This window comes from Peromyscus leucopus, chromosome 8a, assembly GCF_004664715.2.
Source record: "Peromyscus leucopus breed LL Stock chromosome 8a, UCI_PerLeu_2.1, whole genome shotgun sequence".
Lineage (NCBI taxonomy): Eukaryota > Metazoa > Chordata > Mammalia > Rodentia > Cricetidae > Peromyscus > Peromyscus leucopus.
Window position 1 is genome coordinate 34,197,780 of NC_051085.1, and position 27,690 is coordinate 34,225,469.

The window sequence follows — 27,690 nt, forward strand, 5'->3', positions numbered from 1 at the left end:
TGCTACTTCATAACTGTAATTTTGCTGCTGTTATGAATCATAATGTAAATATTCGACATAGAGGATATCTTATAGGCAACCCCCATGAAAGGATCACTCGAACCCCTCCCCCCACCACATACACAAACAAAGGGGTCGTGACCCACAGGTTGAGAACCACTGCTCTAATTGCTCACACAAGGAAATTTATCCTCTATTGAGGCACTGCTCAGGAAGTTCAAACTCACTCTACATGTCCTCCCTGCCTCCAGTGTATGTGACATCAAGGTTAGGCTCAAGCAGACAATCCGAGGTCTTAACAGAAAGCCAAGTCTGGATTCACTTAGGAAACCACTATTTTCTAAATATACAGAATTTCCAGGCTTTTAGGAAAATGACTCGCACAGCCATGTCAAGGAAACTCTACAATGACGGGCAGAGAGAAGAGGAAACGGCCAAAGGAAGGAGAGAGGTCTCCGGCTCACGACGTAGGTAATGCACAAATCATAATGCTCTCAAGGATCCCGACAGGATACAAAGACCCTGACGGCAGCTGTGTCAAGACGGCTTTCTCGAAGGCAAGCCAATCCCCTGGAGAAAGGCTGCTTTTGCTTTGATGCAATACATCACTGGTGGGGGAAAAAAAAAAGGCATCTCCGTGAGGATGTCACCGGATGCTACAGCACACAGGCTGGAGGGAAAGGTCAACTGTGATTCGATGCTGGTGCCCGTCAGGAAATCCTTTGCGGGGATTCGGCCCTACAGGCGTCTACGGCAGAGCCTTCCTCACTGCTAGTTCTGTGAGCTGACTGACTCTCCTCCTCACGCTAAGCCAGTCAAGCCATGGACCCTGCCATGTCTTCGCTATGCTGTCTTTTCTCACAGGACTGCTAGGAGCAGACAGGCAGACGCTGCATCCTACGCTTCCTTTGTAAACCAAAGAACAGCGGTTTTTCACAGTTGTAAGTTATTAGTCAGTGCTGAACTGTAAAAGGAGTGTATCAGTGTCTGATCAATATCAAGAAATAAAAGCAAGAGAAAAGGAAGGGGAGGGGGAGGGGGAGGGGGAAGGAAAAAGCAGGGAAAGAGAAAAGGGAAGGAGAAAAGGAAAAATAGGGAACACAGGGTAAGAGGTGCCATCTCTGTGAAAGGCCTGCATTATTGCCGGGCAGTGGTGGCACACGCCTTTAATCCCAGCACTCGGGAGGCAGAGCCAGGCGGATCTCTGTGAGTTCGAGGCCAGCCTGGGCTACCAAGTAAGTTCCGGGAAAAGGCGCAAAGCTACACAGAGAAACCCTGTCTCGAAAAACCAAAAAAAAAAAAAAAAAAAAAAAAAAAAAAGGCCTGCATTATTTTGGATTCAGCATAAACAGTTTTCCTCTCAACATAAATTGTACATCTTATTGTCGAGAAAGTTTGCAGGCCACTGCTATGGAACCCTCCCCCGGTGTGAGGAAATGGCAATAGCAAATTCCTAGCTGTATGTTCCTTGGGTGATTTTTTAGGTATCCGCTCACTCCTGGTTCACTGGAAGAAAGAGTTAGATGGAAGATTTTAGGTCACTTGCTGTCCCCAATCTCCATGGATGCTTTCCATATGCAGGTTCATGTGTACCCCGGGATTTTTCTTTTAAATTAAAATATTCCAAGCTGAGATTTCAGCACAAAAGAAGAAGAAGAAATTCTACAATCCGATGGGAAAACACATGTTTGTATTGGTGAAGATTACATTTGTACACATGAACAGGGATTTCTGAGCCAGTAAACACTGAATTAACTGTGGCAGTGAAGAATTGAAGGTGGATATCCTAACAGCTACCATGGCCAGACCCAGGCTTCTGGGAGGTGCTGTGTAGAGGTACTACACAGGACTCCGCATCCCTACCTGCTCCAGAAGCTGTCTGAGGCGGTGCAGCTGAGACTCCAGCTGTTTATTGTGATCTTCCAAAATCTGCATCCTTGCTTCCAGCCGCCCTTTGTGCTGCCGAAGGAGTTTGGCCTCCGCAATAAGTTCTGAGTCCTCGGATGTGTGGTGAGGCGATACGATGGACTCTGGAGGCGAGCCCACAGGGAATCCCCTTCTCAGGTGCTGATCCTTCAGCTGCTCATATTCCACCTGCAGATTCCTAATCCAGACAAGGAAAAACAAAACAAAACAACAGAATTATTATGAGGTCCATCCTCTTCTCTCCCAAACTGTCTAGGAACTCCAAATTTAGCTTGTACTACTTAACTTTGTCCTATGGAGAAACATTTACTAACAGGAAGAGGGAGGAGGAAGAAAATGGCTTTCAAGAAAGAGTGCTTCCAGGCTCCATCAAGAAAACTCAGCTACAGCAGGCTCCACTCACATCCCAGCCAGCTAATATCCAAACCTCGACCTCATTGTGATGTCTTTGACACAGCTCTAAAAAGAGGGCAGGGAGGGGCTGTTGGCCTTCCCAGGAGGGAGAGAGCGGTGTATTTTCTTTGGCTGGGTCTAGCACACCTTTGTTCTTCCTCCAAGTCAGCAATGATCCGCTCTAGTTCCCCGCGCTCTTCCCTCTCCACGGACTTCAAGATCTGAGCTGGACTCTGTGGCTGGCTCACGGGAGACTCCCCGCCCAGTGTCTGGCAGTACTGCTGGATGAGGGCATGCTCGTCCTCCCTAGGGAGACAAAGAAGATGGACAGCGGTTCATATTTGAGAGGTGAGGTCTCTGAGCACATAAGAAGTAACAACAGTGATGCTGGGACTGGGGGCTGGACCAGGCTGTCTTGAAACTCTGTGTCTCCATGATAGTCCTTTGAAAACTCAGGCTGGCTGGGTGGTAGTGGCGCACACATTTAATCCGGCACTCGGGAGGCAGAGTCAGGCGGATCTCTGTGACTTGAGGCCAGCCTGATCTGTAGAGTGAGCTCTAGGACAGGCTCCAAACTACACAAAGAAACCCTGTCTCAAAAAACCAAAAAAAAAAAAGAAAGAAAAAGAAAACTCAGGCTGAATATTCAGGGCTTGTATATGATAAACTCAACATCTCAAAACACGAGTGTCACAATCTGTGATTCTCACAATCCCCAAAGAGTCATTCCACTCTACAGAGAAAATAAAATAAGGCACAGAAGTTCCTCTAAATAAGAGTAACAAGTTGCTATAAATAGGCTTAACTGGATGTTTCCCACCTTATGGTCACAGGCTGCATGCAGCCCAGAATTAGCTTGGGATGTGGTCCAACATATTTGTAGATAACAACATAATGTTACAATGTTCAAAATTTGGACATGCCTAGAAGCAGCTAATATAAAAGTTTAAGATGTTATAGGCAAACATATCACTCGATGACTACCAAAATAGTAGATTAAAAGATCACTGAGCCAAGAACAACCGATCTTTAGATTTGGTTGTGACCAATTTTGCCATGTTTGATAATCCAAAGGATATTTAACTTACATTTTTATTTAATTAACAGCATAGGTACAGTTGTACATATTTATAAAAATAGCAATAGATATTTTACCTGGTACAATCACAAGTAATTTTTAGGACCCTTATTCTGCACTAAATCATTAATTGCATTTAATTCAGTGAGGTTCCTCATCTAATGATCTGTCACTGAAATAGACACATCAACAGTAGGGTAGATAGATGAAGGAGACAAAGCCAGTCTGCCGGGAATATCTTTTCTTTCTTTTCCAGGTAGATCTAGTTGGATGTCCTCAGGAAGGTGTGACTGCCACATCTGGCTCATGAGATTACAGAGCCCTCTGGCACACTGGACCTGGCCCATTTTGATAGTTTCTGACCAGCAGTGGAGATACAGGATAAGGCCTCAGGAAAATAAGATGTAAGTGATACGGCCACCAGAGTTTAAAATGGAACTGTCCTATGGCTGAACGGTCAGTGTAAGCTGTGTGGCCCAGGGATCTCTCAGCATCCTCGTCTGCTGCCCTGGACCAGAGCATATCCTAAAACAGCCAAGGAGAACCCAGTAGTCCTGGATCTTTCACTGTTTCACCTGGGCCTTGAGATTACTCTGCTCTCTGTTCTCGTACAGGTTAGTATCTCGTACCGGATACTGGGAGAGCACTCTGATTCTTGTGCGTGACACAAAATCCATCGTTGGCGTCTCACACCTTTGCTCTGGCAATCAGGGGTCTGAAATTGCATCTATAATTTAGTGTGTTCTTGGAGAAGGTTTGCTCCGGCACAGAGATCAGAGACACAATGAAGCCAAAGAGAAAACTGGGTATTATGCTTGCCTAAGTACCAGAACAGAGCTCCAGTGACTCCTTCCTGCATGTAGCTTCCCTTTCTCTTCTCCAACCCCCCAGAGAGAGACTGACTATAGACTCTCACTGTATATACTCATACATATTAATATGTATATACATACATGTGTGTATTAAAAATAAAAGCTATAGACTTTGGCTAAGCTTAAGTGCTTAACTTGACCTCCCTCTTCCTATTAAATGCCTTTGACCAGGGCTGTTGATGGGCTATTTACAACACAGGTAGAGTGAACAAATCAACAGGTAGATGGCATAAGAGGTGGTGTTGGCTATGGTATCATCTTTTCACTGTTAGTAAATGCAAGGTCCCTGGGGGAACAAAAGGAGCCTTTATAAAATCTCCTGGAGAACAGAAAAACGGGTACACCATCCCTGCAGAGCTGACAGAACTCCTAGGCTACCCACACAGAGAAATCAAACAGAAATCTGGCAGGGAGGCCCAGCAAGACGATGCAGCAGGTAAAAGTGTTTGCTCTAAGCCAGATGACCTGAGTTTGATCTCCAGGACCCAGCAGATGGAAGGAGAGAACTGACTCCCGTAAGTTGTCCTCTGACTTTCATGGCGTATGTACACACACACACACACACACACACACACACACACACACACACACACACACACACACACCCACAGAGGTAATAAATATTTTTTAAAGTTGGGCACTGAGAAATCCCTTGAAATTCTATTTGGGAAGCATTTTGTTGTCGACATTTACGTAAGTTTTCCTCTTTTATGAATTGGATGGTGTTTACAGCGTGTTGTTATGATTATCATGGCCACTAACAGTACATTGTTTGTTATGGTATCTGGAAGAGAATTTAAACCATCTCTACAAAAATTAAAAAAAAAAATAGAAATAATTTATGTGTAGCCTATAATTTGGGCCTTAAATGTTTTTCATAGATTATTAGTCATAAAGGTTAAATTCAAAAAATAGATACATTCTAGTCTTTAATTGCAATAATAAAAACCAAAAGCACCCTCATTATGTAGATGCTACATCATACACCAGATTAGGGTCATTAAGTATCAATAGTATGTACCACGCTGAAATAGAAAGTATTTTTTAAATGTAGGCCTGCACCAAGAAGTATCGTTAAGTGGAATGTAATTATACTGTATTTTTTGCACATAGTAAATAGTATCTACATACAAAATTAGTACCTATCACATGATGAAAGAACTGTGATTCTCTTGATGGCCTTTTAAAACCAATGGTCTTTTCTGGGTTTTAGACTCAGAAACAGTAATTCCAATGTAAACCACAACCAAGCTCCCACTTCAATCCACCCAATGGCACAAAGTAGATGGAGTGAGAATCTGGCAAAGGCCTCAGGAACTGTGGCCTAAGGGTCCCTAGGGCTGTCCTGAGTCCTGTCCCTTCTGTTGTTTATGATCAACTTTTCCTACATTTGTATGATCAACTCTTCGTACAAAGGTGCTTGGTAGCCTTAAAATCAATGCTGCACTAAATCATCCAGAGTCAGGCTTTGGGAAAAAATAAGGAGTGCTTTAGACTGGATGTATGTAGGGACTAAAGCTGGGAAACTGGTACGTAGTCCAGGCTAAGAAATTAGTACCCTACGATACAAGAGAGTGCAATAAACAATGAAAGATTTCATGGAGGGGAATGCATGGGGAGAGGACAGGGAATTGTTTCCTTGATCAAATTTGAGGGATCAAAGCCAACTCAAAGTACAGGCATGTTGGCTGTTGCTGGAGGTACAACAATCAATCAATCAAACAAACAAACAAACAAAAGAAAGCATTGACCATGGTCTTTCCTAGCTCTGTGGCTGAAGGGCTTTCACCGTGGGCAACTGTTAGCTCACCGTTCCAACAAAGTTTGGAGAAGACACACAGCTGCATGTCACCTGCCTAAACATAATTCCAGGGCAGCAAGGACAGTACAATTACGTAAAGGTGGTGCCACATGCCTGTTATCAAGAACACTTCATAGGGTGAGGTAGAAGGTTGGACATTTGAGGCCAGCATGTGCCACATAGTAAAATCCTGTCCAAAAAACAACAACAACAACAAAGGAAAAAAGAAAACAAACAATAAAAAACAAAAACAAAATAACAACAAAAAACAGGGCTGGGGGTTCTGAGCACTGTCTCTTAATAATATTTTAATTTAATTGTAATTGCACATACATGTGAGGGCATACCAACTTGAGTAGGGCTCTACCAAATAGCCTACAAATAACTGCCTCTCACAAGTGGCTCCATCATTTTACTGTATGTTTATACTCTAGGACTAAAATAAACATCTGTTGAATGAATCATCACATCAAATGGCAGCATATTAAATCTGTTCAGCTGCTAATCATCCAGTTATCTTCTCTGTTCTGAAACATCAGTGATAAAATTTAAAACAGTGTTTATTTTAATTTGAAGACAGTGTATATATTCAATTTGAACATTGCCTGTACTCTGTTCACATACAAAAATAGATACGTTAAGGAAGTTAGACTTTTATCTTAACTTTTTTTTTTCCATTTAATTCCCTGCTACTTTCAACACTGGTGAGAATTAGGCTGATTTAAGAGTTACTTAAGATACTTAATTACTTTAGAGGAAATACCTACTAGTAGGTTACATATGAAAGAACAGAGCAAACACTTTGCTATCTTGAGCTGGAAATGGTTTCTGGTTCATAACACCTGAATAATGATGCTTAAGTCATGACTGTATGAAGGTTAAGTACTAAGATGCCAAACTTTGGTGTTTAAAATTGAAAAATTTCACAAGAGCATCCATGTATAAGCTTAATGACAAATGAACCATAAAATACACATGAGGGAGACATTCTTTATCAGTTTGCTTAGCAGTAGTACTCAACATATGGGTCACAACCCCTTTGAGGGTCTAATGACCTTTTCACAGGGGTCACCTAAGAGCATCTGCTTACCAGACATTTACATTACTATTCATAACACTAGCAAAATCACAGTTATGAAATAGCAACAAAAATAATTTTATAGCTGGTGATCACCACAACATGAGGAACTGTATTAAAGGGTCACAGCATTAGGAAGGTTGAGAACCATTGGCTTAAGGTATTCTACTTGGCTTTCTCCCGTCTTTGTTAGTGAAAACCATGTAGGTATTATGTTCTAGATATTCTCTGTTCCTCCTAGGCCTCCTTGTCTGGTCAAACCATACTGAGCTCACAAATCATATCAACTCGAAACTACAGAAGCCTCTTAGACATCATCTCATTACTAATGTGAAAAACAAGGTCAAAACAAGTTCCAAAGAAAGAAGAGCTATTATAGTGGATCATCAGAGAGACAGCAATTGCCAAGAGCCTTCCACAACCAAGCTGAAGATGCACAGCGAGGAAGCTAAACATAAAATATCCGGCTTTGAAGCTACTTTAAAAAGATATTCTAAAGTCAATGAGGCTTTTCTTGCTTCCTAATAAAATAAAATATTTGCAAGGGAGTTACTTTCAAATGAACGGCAGGGAGAATACGTCTAAGCATGTGTGGATAGCATTGCTAAGAGAACAGAGACCATGGAGAAAATGGTAGTGAGCAGGAAAAAGAGGGGTTTGCAAAAGTTCGTCGATTCTATGGAAGTGTATTTTAAAATGATCATTCAACAGCAATATTATGAGCTGAAGAGATGACTCAGTTGGCAAAGTGCTAGCCATAGAAGCATGAGGACGTGAGTTCGGATCCCCAGCACTGATGTGAAATCTAGGTGAGGTAGCACATATCTGCAACACTAAGGCTGATGGAAATCAAGGAGCCTAGAGGTGGGGAGTAGAGAAAGTAGCTTATTGGCTGGCCAACCTAGCCAAATAGATGAGATCCATTTCCATTGAGAGAGACTGTCTCAAAAACGTAAAGTGGAGAACAATTGAGAAAGACACCTGATGTTGATCCCTGGCCTCCACACACATGTGCAAACATATGCATCTATATAAATATGTATACACACCCACAGAAATACAAACATGTAACACACATCCACAAAAGTGCATATCAATATTATATTATTGTAAAGCAATCTGATTGTTCTAGAGCAGGTGAGCTGATTCATTGACACAAGCAAATAAGCAAATAAACATATTTCATTTACACTAAGATGACTTAAAAGCATAAAATATGCACAGACTTTTTGGAAACACACATCAATTTTGATTGGAATCCCAAACCAGAGGTCCATGAAGATTATTTCTGAGACCATAACACAATGAGGTAGTATTAGTCAACAAAGAACATTCCAGAATTAGGTTCCTCTCACCTTCAAAGACTCACCACCAACACTCCTGTCATCATTAATGTGACATGTTCCCACCATGCTGTATTTTCCCTATGTGTATGCTCCATACCCCCTATAAAGCCTGCCATCACAACCTGGTCACTGCTGTTTTTCCATCCCGTTCAGAGGCAGTCTTTTATGTGCCCGCCCCCCAAACCTCCCCAGTAAATCTCTTGCATGAGGTGGTGTGATTTTTGTAGCCTGCCTTGGCCCTAATCGCCAAGATACTCTTTCCAAGCAAAGCCCTTTCAGGCAGCCTCCTGGGAAGATGCAATTCAGGATGCACTTACACGCTTCCCGTGGTAGAGCTGCTGTCTGTCAGAAAAGATCCATTTGTCCGTTCCATCTGGGCCAGTCTGAAAATACAAACACAAGGGACGAAAATCATGTGGCCACAACTGCTGTGGTCATCCATTATTTTTAAATCTTCATTAATTCTGTAAACAGAAAAGGGTCCAGATATTGCACAGTACTGAGTAGAAAACATCTCTCCTAGTGAGGGGTCATTTGCTTACCACTCACATAGGGTCTGTAGGCTATTATCTCACACTACAGTGTGCAGTCTTCTCATTGAACTCCCAGGACCTCTAGCTGGTCCCCACTGAAGTGAAATATCCTTCACACACAAATCTAAGTATGCTTCTCTCAGGTCTGAAAAGTCACCATGACTTTTCTCCATCTAGAGTGCGAGCTAACTCCTGGCTGGGCAACTGGCTCTGTGTTACTAGACCACGGTTTTGACATCCTATCGTCTCTCAAGTCCTTTCCCTCCTGTGGCTCAGTAAACAAGCCACAGTCTTTTCACAGCATGTTCTCTACCAGCCCAAGAGTGCCTTTCTCCAAAAATCTGACTTAGTCTCAATTCAGCTCAAATGTTACCATTTGTTTTAATGGGTCTTAAACTAGAGATTTGGACACAGCGGGTTTCCAGGATCACCAACGGTTGGTATTAAGCAATTTCCCGAAAGTTCTGCACACTACCTGCAGGCCTGTATTTTGCATTGTTTAGGGATTTAAAGACAAACCCTAACAATCAGGCATTAACATAAGTTTAATTACATATTGCAATTCATATGTGCATGGTCTCTGGAGAGGAGCTCCAATCACTACTTTCATTCACTGAAACTAGGTGACATTATCTGGATCCTGCCTGCTCCATGTTTGTTTGCGGTCTCAGCAGCTCTGTAACTGCAGCCTATTGAAATCTACTCTTCATAGAATACATAGCAGGTGTTTGGTAACGTGTAAATCCCACCATAAAAAGATAAAGGCTCAAGTTCCGCATGTAGTAGAACCATGACTTCTGCAAATGCACTCCCACAGCAAGGTCTGTCAGTAGCATTGAATGGCTACAAAAGCAGAAATACTCGGGGGGGGGGGGCAGAGCAGGGGATGTCTATCGGTCTCTTACCGCGTGGCGTATTGCTCGATTCTTGAGTGGGTGTCATCATGAAACAGCTGAGGGGAGTGTGAGGGGCTGCAAAGAGAAAAGAAAGAAAGGCAAGGGCTTGATTCTCAGTCTCGACAGACGTTACCAGTTAGAAGGTTAGTGAAGTAACGGATTTGCCATGCAAACACACCACCAGCGGTGTCACCCGGGAGGGAAAACCAGGAGTGTGGACCCACGCTAAGGCAATGCGCCCGATCAGAACTCCCCTCCTGTGCACGGGGCCTGTGAATACTCACTCATAGTGCTCTGGCCACATACTGATGAGTGTGATAGGACTGCAGAGAGGGGAGAGGGAGACAAAAGTCACAGGACAAACATTTAGAGCGATTTCAGACAAAAGCGGAAGGAGCGGGATTCTCGGTCATCTTCCGTGAACTCACGATTGGCTACCTCGATATTCACCACCGGGGAAATCAAAAGCAACTTTGCCAGCTCTTATGACACATGTATTTTAAGACAGCAATCATATTTTAGAACAGTCAGACTGAAAAGATCGGTAGAACGTGCTAAAAATCACCCCCCAAATTATAGGCTGTTCAAAGATAATGTTCTAGAACATTCCCAGGAAGATTCAATTATGTTTTTGTTTTCATTGGAGAAGAAACTTGATCAGAAAGGTGAATTTATTACCTACTTATTAAATAGCAGAATTGAAGCAAAAAAAAATTTTCTTCATCCAAAGTCATGTGTACACCAAGTTTCTCAACTTGAGATACACTGAGAAGAGTGAGGCCTTCCTGCCTCTGCATATTCTACTCAGAGTCCAATCATCAGCACACTGAGAGCAGCTTCTCTAAGACAGGACAGACAGACTTCCATCTGTATGGTGTTACCTAGACATTCACTCTGGGAAACCAGATTGGCAAACGTATTCTGCTTGACCCTGGACTTTGGTCTGAGGCTGGCTTATGTAGTAATACCTGCAACATGTAGGCAAGACCTGGTCTCCCAGATCCCCTGGAAACCCCCAAATAGCCACGAAATGCCATCGAAACAATTTGTTCCAATGAAAAGGTAGTTTAAACTCTAACTTTTGAGGGAAGGTAGTGATGAATTACCCAATGAATGCAGAAAGAAAATTAGTACTCTGCTTAATTATGTAACGTTTCTGAAAAAGCGAATGCTGATTCAAGCAAAATCCTTCTAGACTTCCTTTTCTATTATATGTGCAAACTTGAGACATGGTTAATGATCTCATTATCTCCTGCTGTGAAGCACAAGATGGTATGTGTGGGGCAGAGGCTAAAGAGATGGAAGGTCATCTTCTTGGGGAAGCTAAATTTCCTTAGACCTATTTTCAAAAAAGAGCATTCAACCTGTATGTCTGTCAAAACACCTGTTCTGTAACTAGAGTTAACTGCGTAGTGTAAGGTAGAAATTAGAAGCAGGAACAACGGAGCAACAGTATTATCCCACACCTTTAGCACATCAGTATTACTCAGTATCCCCAAATAGGGATACTAAATGTTAGGAGACAGACAAATCTACACCACACTTCCTGAAACAGTAACTGTTTAGGAGATCATCTCTGAAATTCAAGTATAGGACAACATTTGCTATAAGCTTTCAATAGAAGATCAATGCCTACTGGTGTGTGTGTGTGTGTGTGTGTGTGTGTGTGTGTGTGTGTGTTCTTAAGAGGCCTTGGCAAAGCTTTGTGGAATGGCTTGACTGATTCTTTGGAAGGTAATTGTTGGCACAGAAGTCATTTGTAAACTAAGAATGGTGGGAGCAGAAAGCTGGGCTGAAGGGTTTCTTAAAAGACAAACATTTTTAATGGAAAGTATCAAAGAAAGGAAACAGAGATACAAACTCGAGTGCTAGGTCTCTTCCTTCAGAGGATTTTGGTTTGGAGGGAAAAATTGTGACAAATGCTCACATTTTAGTTGTGTAGGAAGAAAAAATAGCAAAGTACTTCACACTTAGGACCTAGGGTTAAGGAGGGTTGAGCTCGCTTGACAAGACTGCTGGTCTAACATGCATGAGGTTCTGAATGCCTCCCCAGGCCCCAAATGTAGGTAAGTAAATAATACATAAAATAATGGCAACACTGGTCTGTGAGTTGCCATTGACTTAATAATGGAGCTTCCTGTTTTTCAATGTAGCTGCTGAGCAGGGGGTTTCATACGATATTTGAAGACTCAGACTCTAAAATGTAAATGTTGAGTCTATGAAATCCAACATACACTTTAAAAAACTTGGCGACCCTTTTGATGACTTGAATTCCCATCAGTCTCCTCATACTTCTTGTCTTTTGTCTCTTTAATCCATTTGCCTGAAAGCTGGTAACTGGTCCTACTGGTTAGATTATGCCTGCTGCTTTAAGACCCCAGACCTGGCAACCCCTCTGGTTTGTCCCTGGGGACAATGAATTGACAAGCCCCCCATGGCGGCTCTGGTTGGTTCTTATCTCCTCAAATGTAATGTGAAAGTGTAAACAAATAGACTTCCTTATCTCTCTCATGTGGAACTATGGCCACGCCCCCCAACTTCTCCATCTCTCTGGATTGTACACTTCTTGCCTCCACCATGCTGCCTAGGATGGCTATCTTTACCTCTTCTACCTTTCACCTTCAGGTGACTTTCTTTTCAAGACTTATTTTTATTTGTCTGTGTACATGCCACTGGGTCTACATCACGTATGTACATGTCATATGTGTGTGGGTACCTCTGGAGGTTAGGAGAGGGCATTGGACTCCCTGGAGCTGGAGATACAGGTTGAGACCCATCTGACATCATTGCTGGGATTGAACTCAGGTCCTTGGAGGAGCAGCTAGTGCTGTTAACCACTGAGAAATTCCGCCCCCCCCCCCCAGACAACTTTCTTTGTGCTTCTATAATGCTCGCCTACAATATAATGATGTATTGTCTCTAATAATGCCCCACCACCCAAGATATGACCATGGATCCTGTGGTAGTGAAGCCCCCTCACTCCTAATAATGCTCATTTTATGGAGGGTAATTTTGTTATCACCTTTCCTGAAACACTGACCACTTTTTCCTCTTTAACATTACCTGTGAACTCTCGAGGTCCTCCACTACTCTCAGAATAAACTCCGTAGAAGTTGGATAAAAACGACCCTCTATTATTTGGCTTTTTTTTTCTCTCTCTCACTCTTTGTTCTTGATACTAGTTTCCTGATAGTTTCAATCCAGGCTTTTGAAAATGACTCATTTGGCCAGTAAGTCTTTTCGTCCACTTCTGTGCACGCCAAGTTCTCAGCACATGACGCGCAGGCTGGGCTCAGCACAGCTGTTTGTCCCTCCTGAACATTCATCTCCACAACTGTATCTGCTATGAGTGGACTCTTGCCACAGTAAAATTTTCAAAGAGTGATAGAGTACACTATGGGCACTTGACCCAGCATCAGAGCTCTCTATCTTTAGGGAAACGAACCAAATTCTCAAGCCAATAATGATCCCCCAGGACTCTCAAACCACTTTTGCCACTCCTTTAGCTTATTTGTTAACTTTCTTATGAATGCTACGCTCTTTAATAGCTCACTTATTTCCATTTTGAAAATTCTTGCATACAGATTTGTAAGATGAACTGAATACGCCTTAGCACAGACGTGCTTGCCCCTCTCAGTAATCAGTGTTTCTTCCTGTAAAGTCCCGTCACGCATGCCTGCATAGCTAATTACCGGTCAGGAGATAAACCACCACATTTGCAAAGATGAAAGAGAAATAAGCCAAGGGAAATTCTAACCAGCTCCATAAACAGCTTCAATACCTTCCCCACTTCAGTGGTTTTTCTCCAATGTTCTCCTCCCACAAGTAGGAGAATAAATGAAATCAAACATTTTTTTTTAAAACTACCCACTCACACAAATTGTTCTACTGGAAGATTAAGTGACCTTGTAGCAGAAAATGAACTACAGCAGATCCACAGAGCTCTATGTAGGATTTGAAGAAAAAAAAACCTGCCCACATTATCTAGTAACTCATAAATCTTGTTCAAAAGGGATCTTGTGACGGCCAATTTAAATCAGATACCCCTTCCTTTTTTTCTTGTATCCCTCTTGGAAAATGGTGGAAATTTTATGTTAAGCATGGTGATGCATTTTCAGCATAGTATGTCAAAATCAGAGAATAAGATTATTTTGCATGTTTTTCCTGATAATTTTTACTTCAACAAAAACACTTTGGGAGCCATGGAGATGGCTCAGTCAGTAAAATATGTCCCCTGCAAGCATGAAGGACCTGAATTCAATCCCTAGAACCTACACAGAAGCTGGATACCTATAATCCCAGTGTTTAGGAGGCAGAGAATAGAGGATCCTTGGGTCTTGCTGGCCAGCTTGCCTAGCTTAGTTGGCAAGCTCCAGATTTAGAGAGAGACCCTGTCTCAAAGAATAAGGTGGCAGCAACTGAGGAAGACAACCCATGTCAGCCTCTTGCCTCTGCACACACAATATATGCATGTGTGTGTATACACAAATTGAATCTTGTGATTATTTTGACATTGAAGGAATGTGGTGATATTTTGCTTGTGTGCTAACAAATAAAGCTTTCCTGGAGATCAGAGTGCAGAGCTAGCCACTAGTTAACCAGAGAGGCCAGGCAGTGGTGGCACACACTGTTAATCCCAGCACTTGGGATCTCATGCCTTTGATCCCAGTACTTGGGAGGCACACACCTTTAATCCCAGCCCTAGAGAGGAGGAAATGGAGTGATATGGCAGAGCAGAGAGAGGAATATAAGGTGGGTGGAGACAGGAGCTCACCCTCCTTTTTAGCTGAGGAGTTGGTGAGGTAAGAAATAGCTGTGGCCTACTCCTTTGTCTCTCTGATCTTTCAGCATTTACCCCAATATTTGGCTGTGGGATTTTATTATTAAGACCAATTAGAATTCACACTATAATGGGCAAATTATTAAAAATGCTTAAAAGGAGTATGAAACACCCTTCTATCTATGGCTCATGTGAAAGATGGATATAAAAGGCAATGATTCATTGAAAGAGTGCAAGGCAACGTTGCTCAGTACAAATCTATCAATTACCCTCCTAAATCCCAGGACCATGCGACAGCATATCTACAATATTATGTTCCAAAGCTGCTCCTGCAAAGGCTAATTAGATGTGATCTAAACAGAAGTAAAATCTTATCAAGTGTTCAGCAAGTCAAACAGTATTGGATACTAAAAGAAGAATTCTTAATACACAATCTTTGAAGACAAAAGCATATTCATAAAAGACCAGAAGATAAATACTTTTTGTAAATATATTTAAATAGCTTTCTTATATAAAATAAATTTAATAAAACTTGTTTTAACATGTGGTGTGGAAACAATTAGAAAAGCTTATATTTTTGTGGGTGCTATATGTACTTGTTTGAGTATGTGAACATGTACATACATACATGTGGAGGCCAGAGGTAAACACTGGGCATTTTCCTTAATCACTCTTCACCACATATTTTAGGTATACAGGGTTTTGCTAGCACATTCAAGCACATGAAGAAGGCTGCAGTTGAAATATTGGTGTAGGTATTTTAGAAAGTGATTCATCTACTTTGATCTCAATAGATAACTGCCCAGTGATTTAAAATGCCCATGCATGTCTTCCGGCTCATTTTAAAGCCTTTCTCCTTCTCATTCCAGGCTCTAGATTCTTTTGTTTTCTGTCTCAGCTTTATGATCCCATTATGATTTTGCTCTCTCATAACTTCTGTGAAGATGCTTATCAACTCAAAACGCAGATTTTAAGCAATTTTGTCTATTTCATACAATGAATAAAGTTGTTGCATTTTGCCACTTTCATCTCTAAGAAGGCCAAGAAGAAACAGAGAATGAGATTTCAGGATAGATGTGTATTTGAAGTACAAGATGAAGTATTACTGATAATTTATATTAAACAGATGTAAAATAGGGCTGGGACTATAATTCAAAGGTAGAACACTTGTCTGGCATGTGTGAGGCTCAGGGTTCCATCCCTGTACCATAAAACAATAATAAAAGTTATTATAACAGAAAGATTAAAAACTCTAAAAGGGAAAAAAGAAAGGGAAATAAATGAAAGAGCAAATGATACCCAATCTGACTTAGATAGTTCTTTAAAAAAAAAAAAGAGTTGCAAGTTCAGAAAAACAGGCTGTGACAGTGTGAAAGGAAAAATTAAAAAAAAAAAAAAAAAAAAACAAGGAATACAATTAATTGTTGTTGGAGAATGAATTTACCTGTTTCAAAATAAAACATTTCACTGGGACACACATCTCTTTGGTACTGTGGAATTTCTTTTGTGTTGTTAGCATTAAACATAGAGCGATAGAAGTGTTCACAGACTGAATGCTAGAATGGAACTTACGTCTCTAAGTTGTCCCCTTCCAGCACGGTCTGGACAGGCAGGTAGCCAAGCCGGGGGTGTTTGGCAAAGTATTTCTTGGACCTGAACTTGTTCTTCAGCACCTTCGTGAAGTCTCGCACGTCTTCCCCAGATGTTGTCTATGAGGTTGAAAGATTCACAGTTCTCATTAAAATATCAAGGACTCCAACAACACCTACAACAAAATCTGAGCAGAGGTAACTTAAATGCTATTAAATGCCAACAATTTTGGCCAATTTATATATTATTTTACCTGAATTAAAATGTAATGGTGATATACAGTGTTTCTATTTCCTTAAGGACTTCAAAATGACTGGGGTTTTAGTTTGTTGTTTGTTTGTTTTGTTGAGGCAGGGTCTCCTTATGTAGCCCTGGATAGGCTACAACTTGCTCTGTAAACCAGGTCAGCCTCTGCCTCTTGAGTGCTGGGACTAAGGCCATGTACCACCATGCCTGGCAGGACTAGTTTCTATAACCATTTACAAGAGAGATGCTTAAACTCCTCAAAGCCCACTCCCTTATCTTATTCTATAAGCTATCCTCTAGGATTAATTCTATACGATCAGCAACTCTAGTGTTCATATTCAACACAGACATCAGCTTTAGCCATGAAGGTGCATTTACATATTCATATTATTAACAGAGAGCTGAATTAATACTTGGGTCCTATATCAGCTTGGTTGCTTTCAAATCTATCACTGAATAGACTTCATTCCCCATCTTTATACAGAGTCAGAGAAGTTTTCTATAAAACACAAAGAGAGCGATGGGTATGTATATGTACTGTTTTATCTGAGTCCCACTCTATGCCTTTTCTTTAATGGCAAGTGATCCAGCACCATACAGACTTGTTTATGAACTGAAACTCTTTATTTTATGGTACTAGATACTAGAGATTGAACTTAGTTTCTCGCTCAGGCTAGGGAAGTTCGCTACCCATGTATATCTTTTTAATATATGCCCTCTGTAAAATTTTATTTTGAGACAGAGTCTTACAAAGTTGTCCAGAATGCCCTTAAACTCACTCTATGGTCCAGGGGGGGCCCTGAACTTGAAATCCTCCCTAATAGTCCAGTAGCTGGGGTTATAGGCTTGCATTATCAAGCTAGGCATGGAATTTTGAAAAAAGATATTTTTACACAAACAAGTTGTACTTTATCTCATACACACACACATCTGTATATAGCTTTCTATTTTGTAGTTGATTTTTTTATACATAAATACTTTGCTTCTATTAAACAATTAGAGAGGGTTTTTTTTTTTAAATCTACTCTGGGCTTGCAAAGCAGAAAGAAGTATGCATGAGCTGCAGACATTGAGAGTAAAAATAATCCATTAATTTTTCTTCTTATTAAAACAAATATCCCCAACAAGGGCAACTTCTTGTCATCATCAGTTTCACAGCGTCGAGCCTGTTTTTAGTAACGGAAAGTAAACCGGACAATCTGAAGTGCGATGGAGATGGTCTGTCTTTCATGAAGCAGAAGTGCAGAGGGACAAAGCTTTTCATGAGAAGGTACATAAACAAAGACATTCAAGTTGGGGGCTGGGGACTGCTTGTATATCATCAGTGAGAACTGGAGAGGGAAAGACAGGCAGATCGCTGGGGTTCGTGAACTTTAAGCAAATTAAGAGAATAAGGAGGATAATTCCTGAGAAATGAACCCCACGGTTGACCTCTGCCCTCCACAGACACATATGTATACATGTGCTAAGCACTGGTATGAGTAGTGCACACCAGCATGTTCTCCCATACACCTACACACACATGCCGACAGCATCTCAAGGCAACTCTATGGGAAAAGGGTTGGTATTTATACCAATCTGTACCAGGCAGAAAGGAGAAACAAGCAGAATAAAGTCGAGGGAGAAAAAAAACGAGGAATGCCTGGAATGGAGAACAAAAGACTTCACCATCAGCTGCAAAGGGCACGTACCCCTTCTACAACAGCATGACTCTGAGACAGCGGATGCCATAGGCATGTGCATCCTTGTGAAGGTGGAAAAGAGCAGAGGTTTTCTAAAACAGAAATTCAGAAGGAAGACCCGTGGAAGAAGCATTTGGGATTCCATTGCTCCTATGTCTGCTCTTAGCATGGGCAGTTAATGTATACAGAAATACTGACTGAAGGATGTGCTCCTGCTTCAGCATAGCCTGTCTCTATGCTTGGCTATGTGAAGGCATTCATTTTTAAGTCCAGAGGTTTTTAACTTGTAGCCCTGAGTTGGGTGGGAGATAGAAAGGTCAGGTGAGCAAAGCTCCAAATCCCCCTACCTCCCACCTTTGGGCAGTGTACAGTGTACAACTCACTGGTTGTGAGTACACTCCTACGTGAACAACCACACCACTATCTACTTACATACATCATGACTCCATCACTCTTCAAAGGTGCCATATTCCTGCCAATCATGCCCAAACCCTGGCATGTCTTAATCTACCTTCTGAGTCTATGAGCTTGTTTATTCTGGGTGTTTCATAGACGGAGCTTCACCTAGCATGTCTGCTCTGGTTTCTATGTTGTTTTAGCTTATCTATTCTGGGTTCTTATGTGGACTCATGTTTGAGGGAAAAGTGACAGACCACTCCAAGGCACAAGGACAACCCCACATTACACATGTGGCAGTCAAATATACCAACTATATCCAGAACCTAGAAAACTATAATAAAACTAATCAAGCAATTAAAAAAAAAAACACTTCTCTATTCTGCCCCCACTACAAAAACACCACCAAACACCTGCTCACTTTCCCCAAAGTTAAGGCATGAAGTTAAATTGTTTCTAACAAAGCATGTGTATTATAAAGTATGTATTCACACAGAAACAGTATGCTCTGGCTTCTACAATAGTTTTCATATTGAGGGAAGATAGGTGCCATCCAAAGTTGTAATCCAAGGCTGTCATTCACTGGCTCCATAAACATCATCCCAACACTAAAGGAGATAATGAAACATGAGTCTTCCCATAGTGGCTAGGGACAACATCCAGGATAACAGAATGTAATTCTGCAGTTGGAATAGAGCCACAGCAATGATTTAAGCCTAATAGTTTGCACAAAAATGGTAAAAATATTTACATTAGCTTGGTCTAATTAGCCACCTAACAACAGTATCTAGTAGCTCCTAATCTTATAATGCTAATGCAATGCCTTGGCAAAAAGAAGCCCACCACCTAGTCTAAAGGATGCCATCAAACTCAACTCACCCTTCAGCTTAGATTCAGTGTTTTGGTCTTTAAAAGCAGACAGCTGTTGCTATTATGGTGGGAAGATGGAATAGAAAGGAACTTACTGGAAATTACTGTACAGTGAGTCAACCTGTTAAATGCCACACTCATTTCTTGGAACAGTAGGGTTTTTTTTTCTTTTATTGAAAATAGATTCTTTGCTCACATAATATATCTTGATTACAGTTTCTCCTCCCTCTACCTCTCCCAGTTCCTCTCCACCTCCTCTCCTGTCCATATTCACTCCCTTTCTGTCTCTCATTAGAAAAGAGCAGGCTTCTAAAAATATTAAAATATAACAAAGTAAAACATCATTAGATAAAACAAGAACTATCACATTGAAGTTGGATAGGATAAGTGCCCCCATGGTAGAATTCTGCTCAAAAACACAGCCATTGTGTTTGCTACAGACCATCTGATGTCTTGGGAGGATCTACAGTTCTCAAATACCTTTGCTTCCTTCTCGGTTCCCCATGTGGTGACAGTCTTGTGGGTTCTGTGGCTAGTGGTGGCCTGCCACCATACAGTTTTGTTGGAGGGCTTTATTAGTACAGGATTTTATTGTGATTATTGTCTATGTGGATTTCTGTTTTTACTGATTAATTGCCCTGTTTGTTTTTATCTAACTAACAAATGAGGGGAAACGACAAACACAAAGAGATTGAGATAGCCTGAAGATGGAGCCACCATCTCCATCCAAGTTCCCCCAGACTGATTACCCACAAACTTGGAAGAACTCACACTCTTGTGAGAGTGGCCCTCCAAATTAGTGATTTTCTTCTTCTAAAGCTAATTATAGTGAGCCATGGTGAAATAGTTAGAATTTGAATGAAAACACAAGTCGGCATGTAAATACTCAAGAAACATTCCCTTATCCTGAAGTAAAGTAGCAGTAAAAGGATAAAAACTCACTTGAGTAATATCAATAGCTAGATCTCCACTTGGTCTCCATCATCATAAATGAATGAATAAAATTTTTGTAAGTTTTGCCCAATTATAAAATCTACTGTAGAGCCAATCTCCTCATGCACGCTTCGATCAAAACCCTAAGGTATTGAAGCCAGCCAGACAACTTCATTCTTTGGTCCTGTTTTACCAATGGCAATAACAGCAGTAAAAGTCAGGAGTAGTTTAATACATATAGTATACTTATATATACTATGTACACTATAGTATATGAATATATAGTATACTTATATATGCTATATTAAGAGTTATTTGATTTTATTGTATATATATATGGATGTCTTGCTTGCATGTATGTCTGTACTTCACGGGCCAGAAGAGGCCATCAGATCCCCTAGAAATGGAGTTACAGTTGTTAGCAGTCATGTGGGGCCTGAGAATCAAACTCAAGTCCTCTGGAAGAGCAGCCAGTGCTCTTAACCACTGAGCCATCTCCGCAGCCTCCATCAGGAGTATTTTAAAATTTTTTCCAATTACTCTTTAATTGAGAGCCAATATAGTCACTTCAGGTGAAGTATACTTTGAAGTTATCTTTGGCTTCGATCGTGTATCTATATATTAATTCATGTGCATGAATCCCTACATCTCTGTTCCGTATTTTAAACTGTATATCCTTAGCTTAAATGCTGACCCCCAGCACATTCTTGTACTTCAAACACATTGATGGATGACTGAAAGGCATTTCCTTGTCATTAATGTGACTCGCAGACAAAAAGCAAGGCCAAGGTGCAGAAGAATCTAGAATTCAGAGATGCTAAGCCCTGTGCTATTTGTTATGAAGTGACTGCTTGAATAAATTGCTTTTCTACTTAAGGTGAAGAACCATCCACTACTAACATCAGAAATCCACAAGGCACCTCATAGACCGGGACTGTTTACGATGGTGCCAAAAGTCCCCAAGGACAAAACACAACTGCTAATTTCACATCAATTAAACCAAATAACAAAAAGAACTGAAAAGAGGCCAAACTATATTTAATTTTCATTTCCCAGTGATTTTCTTGGTTAGTTCATTGCTTAAATAACGGTATTACATATGCCCATAACAAACACTTCCAACACTGGGTTTTCAACTTTTAAATTCAAATATTAATAAGTTATATAGAGGGAAACACAGAAGTGCAATGATGTAAATCAAGGTTATATAAAAATGCACGGTCGTCTGACACATAGGTAAATAATGAAACGTTGCCATGTGGACCATGGACAAATGCTGGAGTCACTGAGGCAAAGCACACTCATTAGCAAAGGTTTCCTGCTCGAAGACAGAGCTGAGGGTTGTATGCAAACTTCCAAGTGGTCCATTTCATTATCACAGGACATTGAAACACTGGCAGGGAAATTTTCATTTTTAATGACAAAACTAACCCTGGGTTTTTACTCAGTTTTCACTGATTTCAACAAGTTAAAATTCAGACACATTTGGATTCTACAGCTTGGTTGAAATCAGTAAGAGAAACTCAGAGCCTTTTGGGTCTTAATGGAAAAACAGGAAGCTAAAAATTAAGTAACATTGACAGAATCACCAAGAACAAGCATGGTCATAAGCCGCTGATGTGAAGTAGAGCTTCTTGCAGCTTTAAGAGCTAATGGCACCATCTAAATGCACCGGACTTGCTGGGAAATCACCATCGGGAAGATAAGAGCTTTAAAAAAAAAAACAAAACACTTCGGGATGCTGAAGTCAGAGAAACAGCAATAATGCTATGATTTTAGCATATTGGCCAATATCCCAAAGCGCATCTGAAGACACAGGGCTGCCAACACAAACCATGCCAACCTCACAAGGACGGAATCAGCATTTCGGCATTTTCTTACAGTTGGTTTTCACAGCCTTCCCAACACACCGATGCTGGCAGGAGGGAGGAGACAAAGCGACTTGTGCCAGCGTGTCCCTTTTTATCCTTACATTTTACTTTTGCCAATGAATTCAAAAGGCACAGATTCAGCCTTAACCTTCTAAAAATCTGTTTTGTTTTCCCATATAATATTTTGATTCTATCAGTTTCTAAAAGCACAGGAAATACAAACCTGGGGTTATTTCTACGTCTATAAATCCACAGCAGTAAGAACGGTATTGTAGACGAGAGGCCAAAAAACAAAAGCAAAAGCCCTACACTTAAACAACCAGGCCACAGTGACTTGAACCTGACTCCAAAGAAGAACACATTTGGAGACCAACCCCTAATGGACCACTATGGCCTCTACTCAAATGCCCACCCCCAAGAAAGACAACATACGCTGTAAAATTTACTTTTAGTAAGAGGGCTAGATGAGACCCACATAAATGGCCCATGAGATAAGATCAACCAAAGTCATCTCAGCATATCTGTACTCTATAAGAACTCCTCTGCAGCTCCTAGACAATAGATTTCAATAAATTCTGTCTGTCTCTGTTTTTGCTAAGTTCTTTTTGCCTGCCCATACCTCTTGTCTTCCACACTGTACTTAGCATGACAAATATGCTGAACTTGGTTTTAAACATAACATTCACTTTTGACTATAATACCCTGGAAGTCTCCATCATTTTGTTTGGTTGACAATAGGACCTGATGAAGTTGCTAATGTGATCGTGTAACATATTGCTATTATTGGACTTTTTATATGAACAAATCACACACATAATTTAGGTATTTGGAAACCTTAGCCATGCTATCAACATTGAAAAGAAAGTTATCTCCATTTACCTACTGTGTTGAGTTGATACCATATTGAAATTAATGCTGGTCTATAAATGTCTGCTGTTGTTTCTATTTATGAGGAGTCACAGGCTATATTAAATATGTAAGGCCTTACCCACATAGGTTTGACTAAACAAAGTATTTCCTAAGTAATGAAAATATGACTACACACCTGTTTAAAAACTATACTACAAATCTGTTTTAAGTGATACAAATTTAGTAAGCTGTTCTCCACAGAGATACTTTCCCCTACTCTTCCTATTTTTTAGCAAAAATCTCAGTGAAAATACAAGTGTCAACCAGTTCTGTCTAACGAACTTCAACTGAGTGAGAAAATTTACAGCGACGCAAACCCACCATTTCGAAGCTGGAAGTAGCCAACACCTCTGCCCTTCCAGATAACATTTTTTTTTTCCAAATTATCTAGTCTCTTCATCTCGAGCTAACATGTCTCTCAAAATACCTTGCCATCCTAGCCAGCCCTTCATATCCTGACATCTGTATTTAACAACACCGCACTCTCTCAATTTCTCCTTTTCCCTAACTTGGTGGGGCCACTGTTCCTCAGCCCATGCACACAGCCTCTATCTGTGTACTTTCCATGTGTCACTGCTGTGCATTCTACTTGTTTCCCACAAATTCCCCTACAGCACGTTCATAGCCCTTCCCATACATGAATCCCAATGCTGATGAGAGTACTGTGCAGGGCAAGAGGAAAGGAGGTTTACATTCACTGTGATTTAGTACATGTTACCCCAAACTATGGCACTTGAAACATCAGCAGAAGCAGGAAGGTCATCCTCTGAACTTGTCCCCTGAAGCATCTCATAAAGCCTCTCTTGGGCAAGTAGGAATTGCCACCATTATCTTTCACTAAGTGTTGGAAGTGTCCCATATATCCCCTATATTAGAAGCCTAATTCCCAGTAAACGGTGTTGAAGGACAGGATGTTAAGACATGATTAGGTAATGTGGGCTCTGGTGGACTAATGTTATGGCAGAAGAGGGTTGTTACTGATCTTGGTGCCTGATAAAATGGATGTGTATAGCTCTTTCTCTTTTCCCCTCTTTGTGTTATCTTGTAATGTCTTTCAGTATGGAATAACATGGCGCAATTGCTATTACCAGATGGAGACTTCCATCTGGGATTTCTCAGTCTCCGAAACTCTGTGGCAGATAACCACCTGTAGTTTGTCAGTTATTCATTTAGAAGTGTTCTGCTACGGCAGCAGTGAATGACTGGGACATCTTTTGAGGTCAACGGACCTAGAGCAGCATCTCTACAAGCAGGCTTTTTATTTCCCTAGTACCCCGAGGCTATGTCACAACCTTTCTGTTCATGTCGACTTCTCTGACGGTCCACTCTTCATGCAGTCCTTAGCATTAAACTAAATAGGTGTGTCTCCATTTCCCTGGGTTTTCATTTCCTCATGAAAGCCTCAGAATTAATGAAAGCTTGTCATTCAGTGAATTTTTGTACATTTGCTAATCTGTCTTCAGCTATGACCCCAGTAATGGGAGGAAAAGATGGGTTTTTCCTTCCTCTGCAATTTGCCCCTCTGCCTCACTATCTACAATCGATGTACTATTGAAGTCCCTTTTAAGATACAATGGCACACAGCTAGAACCCGTCATTTTCTAGAGACCCAGTGATGATGCCCTAAATGCCACCTCACTTCTGAAATCCTCTACATCCTATTTTGGTTAAATATTGGGATATGACTATACCTTCCTTCGGCCCTGCCAGAATGCTAAGCATCTTTCATTCTAAAAACTATAACTTGGGGGGAAAAGAATATCTTGTTGACTAGACTGGAGTCTTCCTCTCCTTGTATTATTTTTTTTGAATACAAATAAAGTTTTCCTCACCCCCAAACATTTGCCTCTAGCCCCTTCACCTGCATTAGGTTTATTCAGCGTGAGGAAAGCCCATGACAACCATAGCACCATGACTACTTGTGAATTTCTTACTCCTTTGACCTTATCTATTATTGTATAACTCTAAAGCTGCTGAACAATGACAGAACCATAGATAACAGATTCTTGGCAATTAACCTCAGCTGTGCTCCTGTGGCAAGGTAGCAATCTTTACTCATCTTTTAGCGACTCCAGACTGACCCCAGTAGAGATTCTAAACATTTCCCATTCTCTTAGCATTTAACCCTATTCAGTGCTCACTCATAGTTAGCAATTGCACACACTCTTATAAACCACATGCATCCTAGCACTCTGAAATTTAAAGGCATACCATTCGTGGTCCAGCCTTGATAAAGAACAGTCGGAGCTGCTTTAAAGGAGTTAAAGGCGTTAAAAGATCAAGACTAAGTGAATTACTTCTACCAAGTAAGTAGAGATCCTACTTCTGGACACAAAGACAATCACTCCAACTTCTCAAAGAGGTACTATACTCTCACGGTCATAGTAGCATTATGTGTAGGAGGTGAGATGTGGAGTCAACTTAAATATCCCACAATACATGAATAAAGAAAATCTCTCTCTCTCTCTCTCTCTCTATCTCTCTCTCTCTCTGTGTGTGTGTGTGTGTGTGTGTGTGTGTGAGAGAGAGAGAGAGAGAGAGAGAGAGAGAGAGAGAGAGAGAGAGAGATGTATTACTCAGCCTTATAAAAGAAGGAATCTTCAAATTTTCGACAACACAGATGAACCTGAGGACATTATACTGAGTGAAATGACTCAGATATGCAAAGAGAAATATTCCATATATTTATACATAGGTCTTATTTATACATAGAATCTTTAAAAAAGTTTAAAAAGTTAGAAGTCAGACTGATAGCGGCAGAGGGTAGAATGGTGACTGCCAAATCTGGAGAGAAGTTTAGAAATGGAAACACATCAAAATTGTCAGTTGTAACACGAGTCAGTTCCAGAGCCATCATAGATGGTATTGTTGCTATAGTTAAGAGTGTGCTGGTTCTGGCAGCGCAGCCCTGTAGTTCCATCCCCTCAGAAGATTGAGGGTAGAAGGCTGCAAGTTCAAGGTCAACTTGGGCAATTTTGAAACCCTCTCTCAAAGTAAAAATAACCTTTAAAAGATCTGGGATAGCATGTGGGAGACCCTGTGGTTGGACTCTATCACTTCCAGTTACAAAATCACAACCCAACCAAACAAAAATGTTGTATATATGAAATTATGGTGTGAATTTAAAAATAAAAGACTTTTGCATCCTCTAATAACATGATTATTTTTCTAACTCAAATTAAATTTTGGTTATTCACAGCAGTGACGAATTTAAAGAAGACTGAATGGGGGAATTTTCACTGTGGAGGTAAATGCTTTAATTATTTAAATGTGTTGGAAAGTTTCTCTGGAAGCAGCAGTGTTGAAAGGCAGAATCCTTAAGACTGGATTACATCACAGATCCTCAAGGGTGAATTGTATCCTAAGGGCTACATTTTAGCAGCCAAGATTCCTGACAGAAAATGTGTTGGGCTCCCTCTCCTCTTTTTTCCATGTGTGTTGTCTTGCCTTTTTATCTCCTACTAGGAAAGGATGTGAGATAGCCCTGGCCCCATGAGGTGCCTTCCAGCTTGAAGTTCCTCAGAAACAGGAGCCAAGCAGGAGTCTGCTCATGAAACACCAACATCTGTGGTTTGTTACAGCAGCAAATAAGGGACTAAGCTTGGTTGATGAGTGTCCCCTGAAGGTCCACATATTAAAGGCAATCTCGAGGGTGTCCTTATCAGAAGTTGGTGGAAGCTTTTAAAGGTAAGGCCTAGTGGGAAGCCGAGCCACTGGCAAAGTGCTCTTGAAGGAGACTGTGGGACACTGTCTTTGCTCTTCTCTGCTTCTCTGGCTCAGCATATAAGTATGTTTACTGCATGCTCCTACCATAATGTGCTGTCTTTACCAGAGGCCTGACCCCTTAGAAGAAGCTATGAGGATTCCTCTCTAAGTATCATTTGAGGTGTTTTTGTGAAAATGTAGGCTGCACGTGAATGGAGAGAAAGGTGACAGACATCAAATGTAATCCAAGTCACGCTATCTCTTGAGCATAAACTTTTATAAAGCTGAGTGAAGAAGTTATTAAGGTACAAATTTGGATTATAGAACAGTAATGGGTAGTAAGAGTTGAAAATAATTTTCCTAGAAAAACAATCTGCTCCACTTCCTCGTGTTAATATTTTATTATCAGTATCATAAAATATCTTCATGAATCATGATAGCTAATTCATGCACCATTAGTCTTCATATAGCTAAACACAAACACTGTCATAAATAATAAGCTGATAGGTTGGTGAAACACTTGGGGAGTACTGAGGGCTTAAAATGGGGTTTACAAATTATACCTTTCAGCCATAAAAAAAAAAGCATTGAGAGAAGGGTAAAATGTGACCTTGTAGGAGAAAGAGATGAGCCAGTATGGTATGAACAGGCCATTTTCTTAGCCAGTAATGGAGATGGGCTATGAGAACTGCAAGGACCAAGATGCTTATGGGAAGGTCACATCCATTTAGTGTGCAAGTATCACTTATTATCACTTTACTGGGAAAAATAAGCTCGTGGTTAAG

The 27,690-nt window shown here is 40.8% G+C and overlaps 1 protein-coding gene across 11 annotated transcripts in view; it reads right to left on the reverse strand.

Annotated features, from left to right (window-relative positions):
- Positions 1–27,690, reverse strand: part of Utrn (utrophin) — a 514,855-nt gene that overhangs the window by 13,348 nt on the left and 473,817 nt on the right. For 9 of the 11 annotated variants that reach the window (XM_028861232.2, XM_028861242.2, XM_028861237.2 and 6 more), the window contains 6 exons: positions 16,276–16,412; positions 10,208–10,246; positions 9,933–9,998; positions 8,812–8,877; positions 2,467–2,625; positions 1,864–2,104 (listed from right to left, as the gene is read on the reverse strand). In XM_028861232.2, the coding sequence (XP_028717065.1) occupies positions 1,864–2,104; positions 2,467–2,625; positions 8,812–8,877; positions 9,933–9,998; positions 10,208–10,246; positions 16,276–16,412 (708 nt within the window). The remainder of the gene's footprint in view (positions 1–1,863; positions 2,105–2,466; positions 2,626–8,811; positions 8,878–9,932; positions 9,999–10,207; positions 10,247–16,275; positions 16,413–27,690) is intronic. The other 2 variants (XM_037200470.1, XM_037200471.1) reach the window with 1 other exon arrangement.